This window comes from Solanum pennellii, chromosome 12 (genome assembly GCF_001406875.1).
Source record: "Solanum pennellii chromosome 12, SPENNV200".
Taxonomy (NCBI): Eukaryota; Viridiplantae; Streptophyta; class Magnoliopsida; order Solanales; family Solanaceae; genus Solanum; species Solanum pennellii.
The window spans coordinates 81,541,396-81,554,936 of record NC_028648.1 but is presented as its reverse complement, the minus strand read 5'-3'; the positions used below and the strand labels follow the sequence as shown (position 1 = coordinate 81,554,936).

General features: G+C 34.3%; 3 protein-coding genes across 5 annotated transcripts; 1 reads left to right on the top strand and 2 right to left on the bottom strand.

Annotated features, from left to right (window-relative positions):
• Positions 1-6: 6 nt before the first annotated feature.
• On the top strand, positions 7-2,755 carry LOC107005873 (histone-lysine N-methyltransferase, H3 lysine-79 specific-like). 2 transcript variants are annotated; one of them, XM_015204523.2, is made up of 5 exons: positions 7-142; positions 759-1,619; positions 1,699-1,872; positions 1,961-2,274; positions 2,363-2,755. In XM_015204523.2, the coding sequence occupies exons 1-4, from the start codon at positions 98-100 to the stop codon at positions 2,255-2,257; spliced, it is 1,377 nt and encodes a 458-aa protein (XP_015060009.1). In that variant the 5' UTR covers positions 7-97; the 3' UTR covers positions 2,258-2,274; positions 2,363-2,755. The 2 variants fall into 2 exon arrangements, with proteins under 2 accessions (XP_015060009.1, XP_027769102.1); XM_027913301.1 differs by lacking the exon at positions 7-142 and adding an exon at positions 164-278.
• Positions 2,756-3,143: 388 nt separating this feature from the next.
• On the bottom strand, positions 3,144-6,350 carry LOC107006708 (peroxygenase-like). Its single transcript, XM_015205225.1, has 6 exons — positions 6,091-6,350; positions 4,723-4,872; positions 4,311-4,396; positions 3,899-3,993; positions 3,676-3,801; positions 3,144-3,602 (listed from the first exon to the last, which is right to left on the bottom strand). The coding sequence occupies exons 1-6, from the start codon at positions 6,203-6,205 to the stop codon at positions 3,437-3,439; spliced, it is 738 nt and encodes a 245-aa protein (XP_015060711.1). The 5' UTR covers positions 6,206-6,350; the 3' UTR covers positions 3,144-3,436.
• A 2,015-nt stretch (positions 6,351-8,365) lies between these two features.
• LOC107005842 (probable disease resistance RPP8-like protein 2) lies at positions 8,366-13,062 on the bottom strand. Of its 2 annotated transcripts, XM_015204495.2 has the most exons (5): positions 11,979-13,062; positions 10,324-11,517; positions 9,727-10,242; positions 9,493-9,592; positions 8,366-8,593 (listed from the first exon to the last, which is right to left on the bottom strand). In XM_015204495.2, the coding sequence occupies exons 1-4, from the start codon at positions 12,979-12,981 to the stop codon at positions 9,522-9,524; spliced, it is 2,784 nt and encodes a 927-aa protein (XP_015059981.1). In that variant the 5' UTR covers positions 12,982-13,062; the 3' UTR covers positions 8,366-8,593; positions 9,493-9,521. The 2 variants fall into 2 exon arrangements, with proteins under 2 accessions (XP_015059981.1, XP_015059980.1); XM_015204494.2 differs by having other exon boundaries at positions 9,727-11,517; positions 11,979-13,061.
• Positions 13,063-13,541: the final 479 nt, after the last annotated feature.

Below are 13,541 nucleotides of genomic sequence, written 5' to 3'. Positions count from 1 at the left end.
CCCCCCAAATAAAATAAAAATTCTTCATATTATATACCTTGTTGTTCTTCAAATCAAAATCTCTTCTTGTTTTTCTCTTTCTCCCCTATTTTCTTGCATGGAATTCTCTCTTCCATTGGTTCAAAACTTGCATTTTGTTAAGGTAAGATGAAAAAAAAAATTGGAAATCATAAATTCAAGATGGAAATTCAAAAGACTTAAAAGAAAAAAATCGATTTATTTTCCTCGAGAAAATGTTGAAGAACATGGTTAATATTCAAGAAAATCAACTTCCCATTGTACATATCTTGTTTTAATTAGCTCTAATGTTGTTCTAGTTTGAGATCATGAATTATATTATTGAGTTCTTTATCTTATTCTTGAGACTCTTCTTTTTTTAATTAATTAAAAACTATGGAATATTTAGCTTTTTCAAAGTGTAATTGATTATGTTTTTACAAGAGTGTTAAAATGATTCTTGAACTTTATCTTTTGTAGAGTGAGCATTTCACATGCATATATATCATAATGGGATAGTATATATATTAGTGCTATACTAAAGTTCCTTATTGCTTGTCAAAATTTGGAGTATCAAAATTCTATGAAAACTTCCATATTCTTTGTTTTTTTTTCCTTTTCAATTTTTTGTTTTTCATTTTTGGATCCCACATGTGGAGAACAAATACATGTTTTCTTAGAGGGAAACGTATTAGACACCTCTGGTATTCTGTTATATCGGAAATAACATAACGTTCATGCATTTTATTATTATTTTGCAGGAAGAGATGTCAAGCCCTCTTAGTGATCAAATTCTGAATTTTTGTGAATCTGAATTTTTCCCAAATGTACAAAATTCAGAAGTTGCTTCTAGCTCAAATTGTTGTAGCTATGAAGAACAAAGTTCATATTCAAATAATCTTGATATGAACAAGTTTAGTAACACTATTGAAAAAAATGAAGAAAAAAATGTCACAACAGGTACATCTAATGTTATTAGCCCTTCAAGAATCAACAACGACGATAACAACAACAACAACAACAACATGAGCAACAACGATCTCTCGATTATGTTTGACACTCAAGAAGATGATCAAATCGAGAATGATATATCCGCTTCTATAGAATTCACACAAGATGGAAATTTCTCAATCCCACATCATTTACTTCAAACACAACATCAAGATTTATTCGATATCAATTCTCTCAACGATCAACACATGAAAATGACAGATCATGTTTCGGATGGATCCCTTCATCAACCGTATCCTCACGATCATCATCATCAGCATCATCATCATCAACCCCCTATCGTTCCACTTATGGGGCCACCATTAGGACATTACTACGAAGACGATTCTTTATCATCTATACCTTCTTACATGCGCGTTCCTACATCTTCATCATCTCCCCTTCTTGATCCTTCACTCGCGAATTACTTACCTTTAAACACAAACACCAACATGCCTAATGCTGAATGTTCAGCTATACTTGCTGCTGCTGCTGCTGCCCCGGGAGGTAGCTTGTTTTTCGGAACAGAGTTTCCACCGGTACAAGATATGGATTTTCAAGGAGATAGTAGTAGACTATTCTGCCCCGATTCCTTGCCACGAGTCTATAACTGTACTTCCGACGAGCTTCAGGTACGTCTAATCTGTCAAAAGAACAGTTCCAACAAATTCATCATACTGAATCAATCATTTAAAATTTTCATTGATGAAGGCACTAAGCAATGAGAGTCAACATTTGGTTAGTGCTAACCCTTTAGCATCAGAAATAACAAATTTGGAGGACACTACTTATAAAGCTGTTAAGTGCACGCCGGAGGAGAGGAGGGAGAAGATTCATAGATACATGAAGAAACGAAACGAAAGGAATTTCAGCAAGAAAATCAAGGTCTAACCCCTTAACTCAACGAATAAGAAATGTTCATAAAGTTCTATGCACTGACAGTATATATATATGTATGTCCGTGTTGTGTTAGTATGCATGCAGGAAAACGTTAGCAGATAGTAGACCAAGGGTAAGAGGAAGATTCGCAAAGAACGATGAATTTGGTGAAGCTAGTGCTAAGACAATGTCATGTGGTACAAATGAAGATATCACACATGATCAACAAGATGTAAAACTCAATTTTACATATCATCAAGATCCTAACATGATGAATACTTCATCAGGACATGACAATAATGGACGGATTTTCACTTCGAATTGTCACTCATCTACGAGTCCCTACGATATTTGCCCTCCTCTGTATTGTACAGACGGACAGTTACACTAAACTCCGCGGATGAACAAGTACTCTCCAAGAACTTGAAACCTATTCTTTCTTGGAGTACCTACATAACATTTTGCTAATACGTTTTTTTTTTTTGGTGTTTTGAAGTTCAATCTACACGAGAAGAACCGGTGAAGTCATATAAGATACCTTTGGTGTAAATAATTTCAGTCGTCGTCGTTCACCAATCTTGGATTTCATCAGGCAGATTTTTACAGTATGCTTAGTTTTTTCAAGTAGCAGAGCCAAAATGTCCCAATTAATATAAAGGGAATAATTAACATTTCAGACATATAAAGTTTAGTATAATAATTAACTCAATGAAACTTCTTCACAAGTGAGGACATGTAAATTTTGTAAATCTATACTATATAATTAAACACAAATTGTCAATAATAATTATTCAATGGAACTTCACAGTGAAGAAGAGAACATGTAAATTTTTGTAAATGTGTATTGACAAAAGTTGATACTTTGTCAAATCTCTTGAATTTTTTTGAATTATAGGTTTGATGAGTTGCAACTTAACAAACAAATGTGTTTGTAGATGTTACAATTATATATATATACACTTCATTTTACAAACATATGTGTTCTTGACTCCAACAACAAATGCGAAATGTAAAAAAATCTTACCCGAGCTAAATTGCGTGGACTTCTGTCAGAATAGAATCACGTGTGTACTTGCTGTTTAACCTCGACAATATCTTCCATCAGAGCCAGATGTAGTCCTGTTGGAGCAGAATCACGTATGTACTTGATGTATAACCTCAACAATATCTTCCATCAGAACCCCAAATCGACAACAGAATATCTTCCATCAAAACCCAAAATTAGTTGCAATTCAATGAAATATAAATAGCTCGATAGATTAAATTTTCGAGAAATGTAAAACCGAAATTCAGGACATAAATTTTGTGAATTCGTACAAACACACAAAAAAGCTTTACAAAGAACAGATACTACAGAGAGATTCGATTCTGGTACGAAGGTAAATATACTGGAATGTTCGACTACTAGCAGTCTATCGAACACGCAGTTACACCAACATTCAAGTAGTAGCACTCTTAAGGCCAATTCGGTGTAAATACTATTAGCAATCAACATGCACAAAATACAAGTTCAATACAAGGCTATCATTGCCTTATTTATTACAATGTTGCTTCATAATAGTCTTGCCAACTATTCTTCCTTCAACCATCCTTCATTTTCCTTTTCCATTTGTATCTTGGCACAATACTCGAACAAACTTCCATCGAAGCAACGCCTTATAGCTTCTTTAGACAGAAAACCGTCTTGATCTCTAGCAAGAACATACAGAATTCCCCACTCCATTTTGCTCGCCACCCTACAAAAGCCGAAAGCCTTGAGAGAAATTACTTGGGCGCGTTCGTGTTTGGATTGAGAGAGAATTAAATTACCAGCCAAACAAGTCGAACGCCTCTCTGTTGCCTTCAGTCATCTCCCAGAGTTCTCGAAGAGTAAGCTTATCAGGCAGAGTTCGGGCATACTTGCTGAAAGCGTTCTCGAAATGCACGGGCATGAACCTATTAAGAGAAGGAAAAATCGTCAAATTTGACTTGGCGAGGATGTTAAGAATAATATCGACTTAAGATGGAATAACAAGCGAATTAGTATACTAACCTTCCCTCTCTGTCATAGGTGTGAGTATCACTTCCATGTTTGCACTTGTGTATGTTGTAAATATATATCGGGAGAAAAGGAGAAGGTATCCACCCCTGTATCACATCGACTATCAACGAAAGAAGAACATCTACTCAACAACAAACTTGTGTATACGTAGGATCAAGGGAGGATAGGACGTACGCGCACCTTACATCAACCTAGGTACAGAGATTATTTCGTATAGAAACTCCACTCATTAACCTATTAACCAAATATACTAAAAGGACCAAAATCCCACTTCGACGAATCTTTAAGTCGATATATTAGCAATGTTCTTCCAATTTAATGATCATTTACTATTAACATTTCTAAGAACATATCAACTTACTTGCAAACTACTGAAGTAGGATAACTCGAAGCAAGAACTTACCGGCAAAGAAGGATAACTCAAACCAACATTGATGACGATGGCAATAATGAGAGATGCTATCATATTGAAGCCAATTTGACGTAGCCCTGTTTAAAGTGAGGGGAAAAAGGACCGCACGAGGTTTTCAGTTCAAATATACAAGAACTATGTACGCCATGTTGGATATTTGATCGCATTAGTACTTGTCGAATTGCACATGATAAAATGTCAAGTCTAAATGCTACCGATGACACATTTTTCCTCCGAAAATGGTGAATAAATCATATCCTTACCTACTTAAAACAGTTCAAAATTTAAATTTAATGGATTCAACTTTTAAGATTTTTAATATTGAACTCATTGTGATGTTAAATTATGGGTCCACATCTCATAGAACTGCCTATAGTACGAGTAGCGGAAATGGAATGATTACCGGAGTAAGTTTCCCACGGATAGATAATTCCATTCTCATCCTGATCGAAAAACGCAACGTGCTGTTGAAGAACGCTCATGCCGTGGTGCCTATGACCAGGAGTACCATGGGGGTGCTCCATATCAGGAGCCACCAATCCCCTTGCCAAATCTGAATATACATAACAATGATCTTTTAAAACATGGCATTGTAACAATCCTCGAGTAAAACTACCAAAAAATTGAAGGAAAAACAAGTCGACTAAAATGTAACATGCTCCTGTTAAGGCTCAGCTGCTCAAATAAGATGATACGTATAACGATCCAAGCATCGAGCTAGGAGCTTTGATTGATTGACCCCTTCAATTAATAGTTGTGCTAATTAGAAGCTCTACTCCAATAAGGCTACTTTGACACACAAGTACAACGGCTCGGGTCCGGACCATTCTTTTTGGTTTCCCAAAATTTGGTGGGCCTAACTAGATCCAAATTTACACCACTAAAAACATATAAAAAAAAACTCCATCGCGAATCAATGGAAAATTTGTACTCTAGATCATGCTTTTCCAACTCATTTCACATGAAAAGAAATTTACACGGTGGAAAACAAATTCTCACGTAAATAAAACTAACATAATACATAAATGTGTCGTTTTAACTTACTTCAAATCACATTTATGCCCTTCAATTGGGTGTACACAAATAAGCACTTAAACTTATATAAAATTTGAACAAATACACATATGTCCTACATGACATCCACAGATCATTTTTTGTCCTTTAGGGTGTCCTACGTGTATCCTGCTAGTGTATTCGTGCCACGTACACACGTACACATGTTCAAGTTTATACAAGTTTAACGGTGTACTTGTGCATATCTGAAGGATGCCAACAAAATTTGTGCTAGAGATCATGATTTCCCCGTTCATTTTCCACGGAACCAACTCACTCAGAAAATGCATAGTGAACAACATATTCTCACAAAAACAATAGCAAAATTCCTACTTTTTCATATGAAAGCGTTCCTATTTTACTATTTTTTCTTAATCCACCAATTCAATCAAAATATTAGTGAAAACAACCACTAAATATTTTTCAATGGGAAAATAATAATTTTTAGCAGTGATCAGCATGTCAGGCATCAAGATTCTTTTTGTTTCTAAAAACTCAAACTCGAGATATGTGATTAAGAACCAACAAAGGAAACCAACACATGATTACAACATCATGCTCTTTCAGTTCATCTATTTACTTCAATTTTTTTAATTTATTATTTAAAATTAATGAAATAACTTCCTACATGGCACGAAAAATTCAACTAGACTGAAAATTCAGATAGTCAATCAACTGAACTAAAATTTCAGTAAAACATAAAAAAAAGTAAACTTACAAGGTTTTGGAATAGAAGTTTCCAAATCAGTCCTAACTTGCCGTTCAACCGTCACCGGAGCCAACGGTGCCTCCGGCGACAACGCCACATTCCGATCAACCCCAGCAACCGCCATTATTTTCTCTCTACAAATTCTTCACAAATTCCCCCCCTCTTATACTTAAAAATACTCTAAAAGCAAAATACCAAATGTGTGACAAAAATAAACTTTAGTCTAAAAAATGTGAAGAGAAGTTTAAAAAAAATGTAACTCAAGATGTTCGTGCGTGTCACAATGCATGTGTTAGAGCATTTTTTGAAATATAATATATAGTACAAGTGGCATTTACATGCATGAATATTTTACACCTAGCAAGTGACATTTGTTTCATAATTTTTGACACGTAATTTTATACGTGTCATTGCTTTGCTGACTTTTTCTTTTTATGAATATCTTTTTTTCTTCTCATGATGTAAGAAATATTTGGATTTATTTGCTGCCTTGGAGAGAAAAAAAAATATTTACATGATTATTTTTATTAAAATTATATATAAATAAATGCCTAAAGTCATGACTTATGTAATTTTTAAAAATTCTGAATTCGTCTTAATAGTTTAAATTCGATAATTAGTCACATGCTCTTATAGTAATTACTAGTTTCGGAGAACGTGCGTTGCACGTTTATCCTAAAATCCTTCATATAATGTTTGTACTGCAAAAAATAAATTTAGACTATATATATATATATATATATATATATATATATCAAGAATTAGCTATTATCACATTTGTTACCGACCCAAAGGTATATATGTACATTTCACAAATTTCGTCAATAATTTATTTCCTCGTAAATTTAAAGAATAAAGTTACAATGGTTCATATCAACGTATAAGACACCATTGAATCTCTTCATCTTCATTTTTATTCTCTTCATGGTAATTTTTTTTTAATCTTTCTTTAATTTTTTTGTTAGTGAGTTGGATTCACTTGGACAGAAATCACATCAACTTTTTGTCTTGTAGGATATTCCATTGATTTTCATGAATGCAGTGAGTAAGTTAGAAGTCTTTCTTCTTGTCCTTGTGTAAAAGTCTCTTTTTTTTTTATTCGAGAATCCAATTAAGTGTTCCGTCTCAACTTCTATATAATGATTTTTGTATAAAAATCAAACAAAAAATTTATTAAGACCACATCAACTTACATAGAAGCAATTAATTGCATGTAAGGAACAATGATATATTACCTGGAAATCGATACCACTTGAAACAGTTCAATGTGTGTTGCTTCACTTACTACATCATCACTATGAAATATTAACGTCATTTCTTAACTGTATCTTCATAAAAAAAGTCAAATTAACAAAATTCTTTAGTAGTTGAAATATTCAACAAATAGATGAGTTAAAATAAAGATAAATAAAACATTGAGCATAAAAAACTCATATAAAAAAATAATAGAGATAACATGATTACATGAGAAAGTAGAATACATAATATAGGAAAATGGAGAATCTGCTAATAGAAGATAAAAACGTTACAAATTAAGTGATTCAAGAAGTGACCTTTTGATATCTTTAACCTAACACCTTAATATGAGTTTTTTTTTTAAAAAAAAAGACAATGGTTTAAAGAGCATAATAAAAGTAGGTAACTTAAAAGGCTAAATCATTATTGCTATATTTTTGAAATTATTTATTCCAATGCATGTATATTTTTTTATCTAGTAAAATTTTATCTAGAAATCAATTATGAATGAAGGACAATAAATTTCCACTTTAAGAATTGAATTAGGTCTTTATTATGTTATTAATTTCAGTAAGTATTATTTAATAATATCTATCATATGAACTAATATCTAAAACATAATTAACTATTATAGGGGTAAAATGGTAATTCAACTTTGGGTTTTGGAGCTTCACACTTATAATAATATATGATTATATAAGATGAAATTAATGTTGAAGAACCAGTAGGATACTAAGGTTATTACTTTTGGTATGTTGAACATATTTATAAGTTTGTATTTGGAAGTTATTGGTTATTTGTTAAATTTTTGTACACGTTAAAATACTATCATACCAAAAGAAAAAGAAGCAGAGAGAGTAAAATAATGTTTCAAAGTTATTTATTCATTTCTTAAAGTTTGTACACCATTCAAACACTAATCATACAAAAAAGAAGCAGAAGGAGTAATTAAACTAATGACAATTATATTATTACTACTCTAATTAGAAGTAGCAAAGAAGATAGTTTTAAAGAAAAATCATAATTTACAAAAAGAGATTTTAAGTATTGTACACTCTTTTTTGTTACTATCAAATATGATATATACAAGACTCAATACTTCAATAGTCTAACAAACATCTGTACACAAAGGTAGAGTCTATTGTCCGTACAAATGACAGAGTCAGAATTTTCAATAATACTGTACAAAAGCAAGGCCTTCAACTTTCCCTCGAATTTCGAATTAAGAATACTGTCAACTTGTCATCCTTTTTCAGTCTTGCTTGAAATACATGACCTGAATAAAAAAATAAGTAGTAGATTAGTAGGTAATAATCATATTATTCGTATTAGTAGTTTCGATTCTGTTGATTACTTGTACCTCAATTATCGTAATAGTGTTCTTTTTTAGTTTTCCTTCTGCTACTATATTGTAGTTTAGTTGTTATCTTTGTGGATTCTTGAACTTCTATTACTTCTTTTTTTTGTCAGCTTTGTACTGTTTTTCCTTGAGTTGAGCGTCTATAGGAAACTGACTCCTTATCTCTAAGGTACGAGTAAGGTCTGCATACACTCTGCTATCCCAATATGATCATGGGACTATACTAGGTATGTCGGTTTTAACAGATTTCGATTACTACTAATATAAGCAGTTATTGTTGTTTTCTCAGTAGTAAGGTCGTCTGTTGATTCTTGTACTTCCGTTACTTCTTTTCCTGGTCTGCTTTGTACTGTTTTTCCTTGAGTTGAACGTCTATTGGAAACAGACTCTCTACTTCTAACCCTCCCAAAATCAGACGTTGTGGGACTACACTACTTTTAACAGAAATACAGATTTCTTTTACTACTAATGCAAGCTGTCATTGTTGTTTTCGCGGTATTATACATCAGTTCCATGAAAACATGCATATGTTGAAATGACTGCATCTATAATACATTAGCTAAAGATCAATAACATGTGACTTCAAATGTGTTAGACATGATACTATCTTAAGATTGGAGTTAGTTATGGACAAATTCTGTCGCGAATTCTATTTAGATACGAATTAGCAAAAAATGCGTAGCTAATTCCTGTTCTTTTCTGAATGACAGCAGAGCTAACTAGCTAAGCATGTTTCGCATAGAACATTGTACACGGTATGGATAGGTAACCGCGAAGAAGGTAAATGATGTTTTATGAGTGTCTTGTTTACTAACCTTATCGATAATATCTTCCTCGTGAATCCTTATAACATCTTCCATTCCTTTGGTACTGTTGATGGATAAATGGTCTGCAATAATCCGCCAAACATTGGTCCTGAACATGTAAAATAAGTGATGTATGTATCAGTTATCGAGATAAAGCTACGTAGAGTACTCAACAATAAAGGTTTTAATTCATTTCTTAGAGTACGCGGTTTAAGTATTATAATGAAATGGACTGCAAAGTACCTGATATTCGCATATTGAATTTGATCTTCGAAATCTTCTTTGTGTCGAAACTTTTCCTGAACTGAACTTTGTAATATTCTTCCCTTTGAACCTCTTGCAGCCTCTTTTGGAAGTTGTCTGGCATGTTTATAATCATTACCTCCTGTATTTTACTTAGATATATCAATCCTTCCGGAACCATCTCCAATTTCTTGCACTCGTCGATTTCTAGATGAACTAGATTAGGCAGTGCCCCTGTCTCCACCCTCCAGCTTTCTAAATTTAGTAGCCCTTGGAGTTTAAGAGTTTTGAGAAGTGGAAATCCTTGTGGAGAACAACACATTTCCTTTCCAATAAACGCGTTTCCACGTAACGACAAGGTGAATAGCTTAGGAAGCTTTTGAAGAATGACCATAGGGTCTTCTTCAAGTCCACTTTTTCTCAATGTTAACTTAGTGAGGCTTTGTGAAAACGAGTGGTGTTCCGGTAGCTTAGTGATGTGTCCGATTAAATCTAGCTTCCGGAGATGGTGACAACCTAACAGTAACTTCAGAATGTTTACCTCTTTTTCTGAATGAAATCTGTAGTAAATGCGAAAAGATGTTTCCCTGAGTCTACCTGATCTGAGGGTGAGGTGTTTGATCATCTCTTCCATCTCGTCCGAATCCAATGAGAGAACAGCTGATAGTTTCTGAAGTTTTGTTAACTTGAAGATATCTCGGAAAGGAGAAACTTGTGTATCGAAGTTCTTCAGTATTTCCAAGTGGCTTAACGGGCTCAGGTCTAACTTATACGTGTGTTGATGTGAAGGAGGAAGATATAAATTCCTCAAGTTTTTCAACTTCTGTATGGTATTCGGTAAAGTTAAGTACGAGAAGAAATTCACCCTCAAATCAAGTGTCTGTAGGTACTTAAGATTACCTACAGACGACGAAAGTTTTTGAAAGTGTGAATGTCTTAAGCTCAGGTATCTCAAGTACACTAAATTACCAATTGCTTTTGGTAAAATTTCCACAAAAGTGAACTTCTCGAGATGCAAAACTCTCAACATCGAGAAGTTATTGCACAGACCTTGGAATAAAGGCAGGGGATATTCTGTGCCTTCGCGTCCTGTCTGTCTTGGAAAGAAGAAAGCTGCTCTCACATGCTGAAATGACTTATCGTCAGTAGAGAAATAGTTTTGAACTTCATTGTCTACTGTGATGGACAGTCTACGTACAGTACGTGTTGATGTTGCTGTAGCTGAAGTAGAGCAGTGCATCGATTGATGCAAATGCTGAGGAGAAACTGTCTTGAGAAAGTTTTCCTCCTTTGCTTTCGACAAACATGTATCTCTCATGAGATCATGAAATCGACAAGATTTGATCCTTCCCGTTGTTTCCTCTAGTTGAACCTGAACCATGTACCTTTGAGCTAACTCGTGCAGATAACGTTCACCTATCTCCATCATTGCTGTTTCCTCTCCTCGGTTACCTTCCAATGATATGATACCTTCAGCAGTCCATAGCTGATACAATCTCCGCGCAGAAATCTTTTGATCCTCAGGAAAAATTCCCAAGTACAAAAAACACGGCTTCAGCTGATAAGGTAAGTCGTAGTAACTCAAAGCAAGGACACCGTGAATTCCTCCATCTTGTTCAAAACTTTCACCACTCATGTGTAAGTTAAGGTTCTGGCACGTCCTTCTCCACTCATCGATTTTAGGTCTTCTAGCCAAGAGTCCAGCAAGCACAATTATCGCTAAAGGCAAGCCTCCGCATTTACTGACCATTTCCTTTCCAAGCCTCTCCAACTCCAAATCAATCTTTAAATCTACACAAAAACAAGAGAGAATTTTCATTTCGCGATGAAAAGCATATATCTACAATAAGCAATACCTCCAAGTTTCGTGCTTTTAGAAAATTGAAGGCATAGTACACAAACATACACTCAAACTTCACGTCAACTAGCAAGTAAGCACTCAAACTTTCAGTATTACATCTAGTAAGACACTTCAACTCGTCTCCACTATATCATCTAGACACCTCCAAAATTTAATCCCACCTCAACATCGGGTGACCACAACACACAATTGGGACGAGTTGGAGTGTTCAGCTGCCGTTTGACACCAAATTGAAGTATCTAGACGTGCACTCTCAAAAGTTGGAGTGCTTACTTTCCAGGTGAGGCCAAGTTTCAGTGTCTGTTTATGTATTATGGCAATTATAGACGATTTCTACACTTATTTGAACAAATTATTGAAATGAGACTTCATTAAATTGAAGATAAATTACCTGGAGTGTTCACTCTGGGGAATGCTTTCTTATGAAGTAACTTCCAACTCTCCTCAGCATCCAAACATCTTGGTTCAAACAAGAAACAAGTTGGATCTATGTGTGTACACACGTCCTTCTTGCGCGTTGTAAGCAAAATCTTGCTTCGACTCCCTTTCCCCTTCGGAAAAGCATGTTTTACACTATTCCAGAAATTTGTTGACCAGATATCATCAAGCACAATGAGGCATTTTTTCCTCTGTTGAACATTGTAAAGTGCTTTTACAAGCTCATCATCCATCATCATATTAATCCTTGTTCTGTTTTCAGGTTCAAGTTTCGTGAGGATGCTCATCAGCACATCTCTTGCTTGCCATTGTCTCGAGATACTAGCCCACGCGAAAGCCTGGAAATGACTTTGTACATCAACATGACGATATGCCTTCCGAGCAAGTGTTGTTTTACCAAGACCTCCCATTCCACATATCGCGAAAACTACATAAAACTCATCATCGATCAACTCATCAACCAACTTATTCACCTCTTCTACTAATCCAACAAAGTCTTCGTCAACAAGATGAGAGTAAGATCTCGTTAACCATTGACTTCTCTCCGACGAGGTATCTCCTTGACATATAGCTCTTATACCTGTATCAACATAAGTTTTCATACATCTTTTTATGTTATCAATTCTTGACATAACATCTTTTGTCTCCAGGCCTATGTTATGTAAATTTATATTCTCCTTCCACAACGATCGATCCCTCCTCAATACAACCTTATGCATATACTTCTCGAGGATATTCTCTACATCGTAAGCAACTTCTCTGATATCTGCAATCCAGTTACGAACTGTCTCATACTCAGGTTTTTTAGCATCTGCATCTTGTAAGAAGCATTGTATTCGATTTATTTCAGCACGAATATCTTGAATTTGATTGCTTACATTTGACAGGAATTTCGCCTCGTTCTTTAGTGTCTCATATAGCATTTGCAAGAGACCAAAGAGAGAACTATCATACATTTCTTTTTTGTTTGTGTTGAGAAAATAGACTATACAGGAAGATTTTAGGCGTTTTAACTTTGAAGCTTTTGTTTGAATTAGAATAGATTCCTAGAAATTTCATAGCTACATGACATGTAATTTAAGACTATAGAAAGTGACATATTAACTACTTAAACTTAATGACTAAAAACTAATAAGTTGAATGTAAGCTTTTCTTGATCAAGACTTGAGATTGTACAAATTGTATTTTGTTTAGTATAATTGACTTTGGAAATATCTTTGTAGATTTTGATTCCTCTATAATCATATTTTTTTCCTACTTTGGTAGAGACATGTAGATCCACAATATAATATTATATTATGAGTTCACGTGAACTCAGTAATTTTTGACTCGATCCTGTATGAGTAGAGAAAATGATTAAATTTACTCTCACTATTCAAAATGAGTCGGTTTTGACAAGAGGGAGTTGTTATGAAGAGTTCTTCACTTTCAACCCTAAGGTTGTGAGTTCGAGTCACTAAAGAAACAAAAATGTGTGCCCTCCTAAGGCGGGAAATAAAAAAAAGGCCAATTTTAT

Bases quoted from the DNA above. Each gene is read 5' to 3' on its own strand.
- LOC107005873 (XM_015204523.2), top strand. From the start codon at position 98: ATGGAATTCTCTCTTCCATTGGTTCAAAACTTGCATTTTGTTAAG. The intron at 1,620-1,698 runs GTACGTCTAATC...TCATTGATGAAG, and splicing joins GTACTTCCGACGAGCTTCAG to GCACTAAGCAATGAGAGTCA. The intron at 1,873-1,960 runs GTCTAACCCCTT...GTGTTGTGTTAG, and splicing joins ATTTCAGCAAGAAAATCAAG to TATGCATGCAGGAAAACGTT.
- LOC107006708 (XM_015205225.1), bottom strand. From the start codon at position 6,205: ATGGCGGTTGCTGGGGTTGATCGGAATGTGGCGTTGTCGCCGGAGGCA. The intron at 3,802-3,898 runs GTTAGTATACTA...TTCTCTTAATAG, and splicing joins ACCTATGACAGAGAGGGAAG to GTTCATGCCCGTGCATTTCG. The intron at 3,603-3,675 runs GTAATTTAATTC...CGGCTTTTGTAG, and splicing joins GCGTTCGACTTGTTTGGCTG to GGTGGCGAGCAAAATGGAGT.
- LOC107005842 (XM_015204494.2), bottom strand. From the start codon at position 12,981: ATGTATGATAGTTCTCTCTTTGGTCTCTTGCAAATGCTATATGAGACA. The intron at 11,518-11,978 runs GTAATTTATCTT...GTTTTTGTGTAG, and splicing joins CCCCAGAGTGAACACTCCAG to ATTTAAAGATTGATTTGGAG. The intron at 9,593-9,726 runs GTACTTTGCAGT...TTACATGTTCAG, and splicing joins ATTCAATATGCGAATATCAG to GACCAATGTTTGGCGGATTA.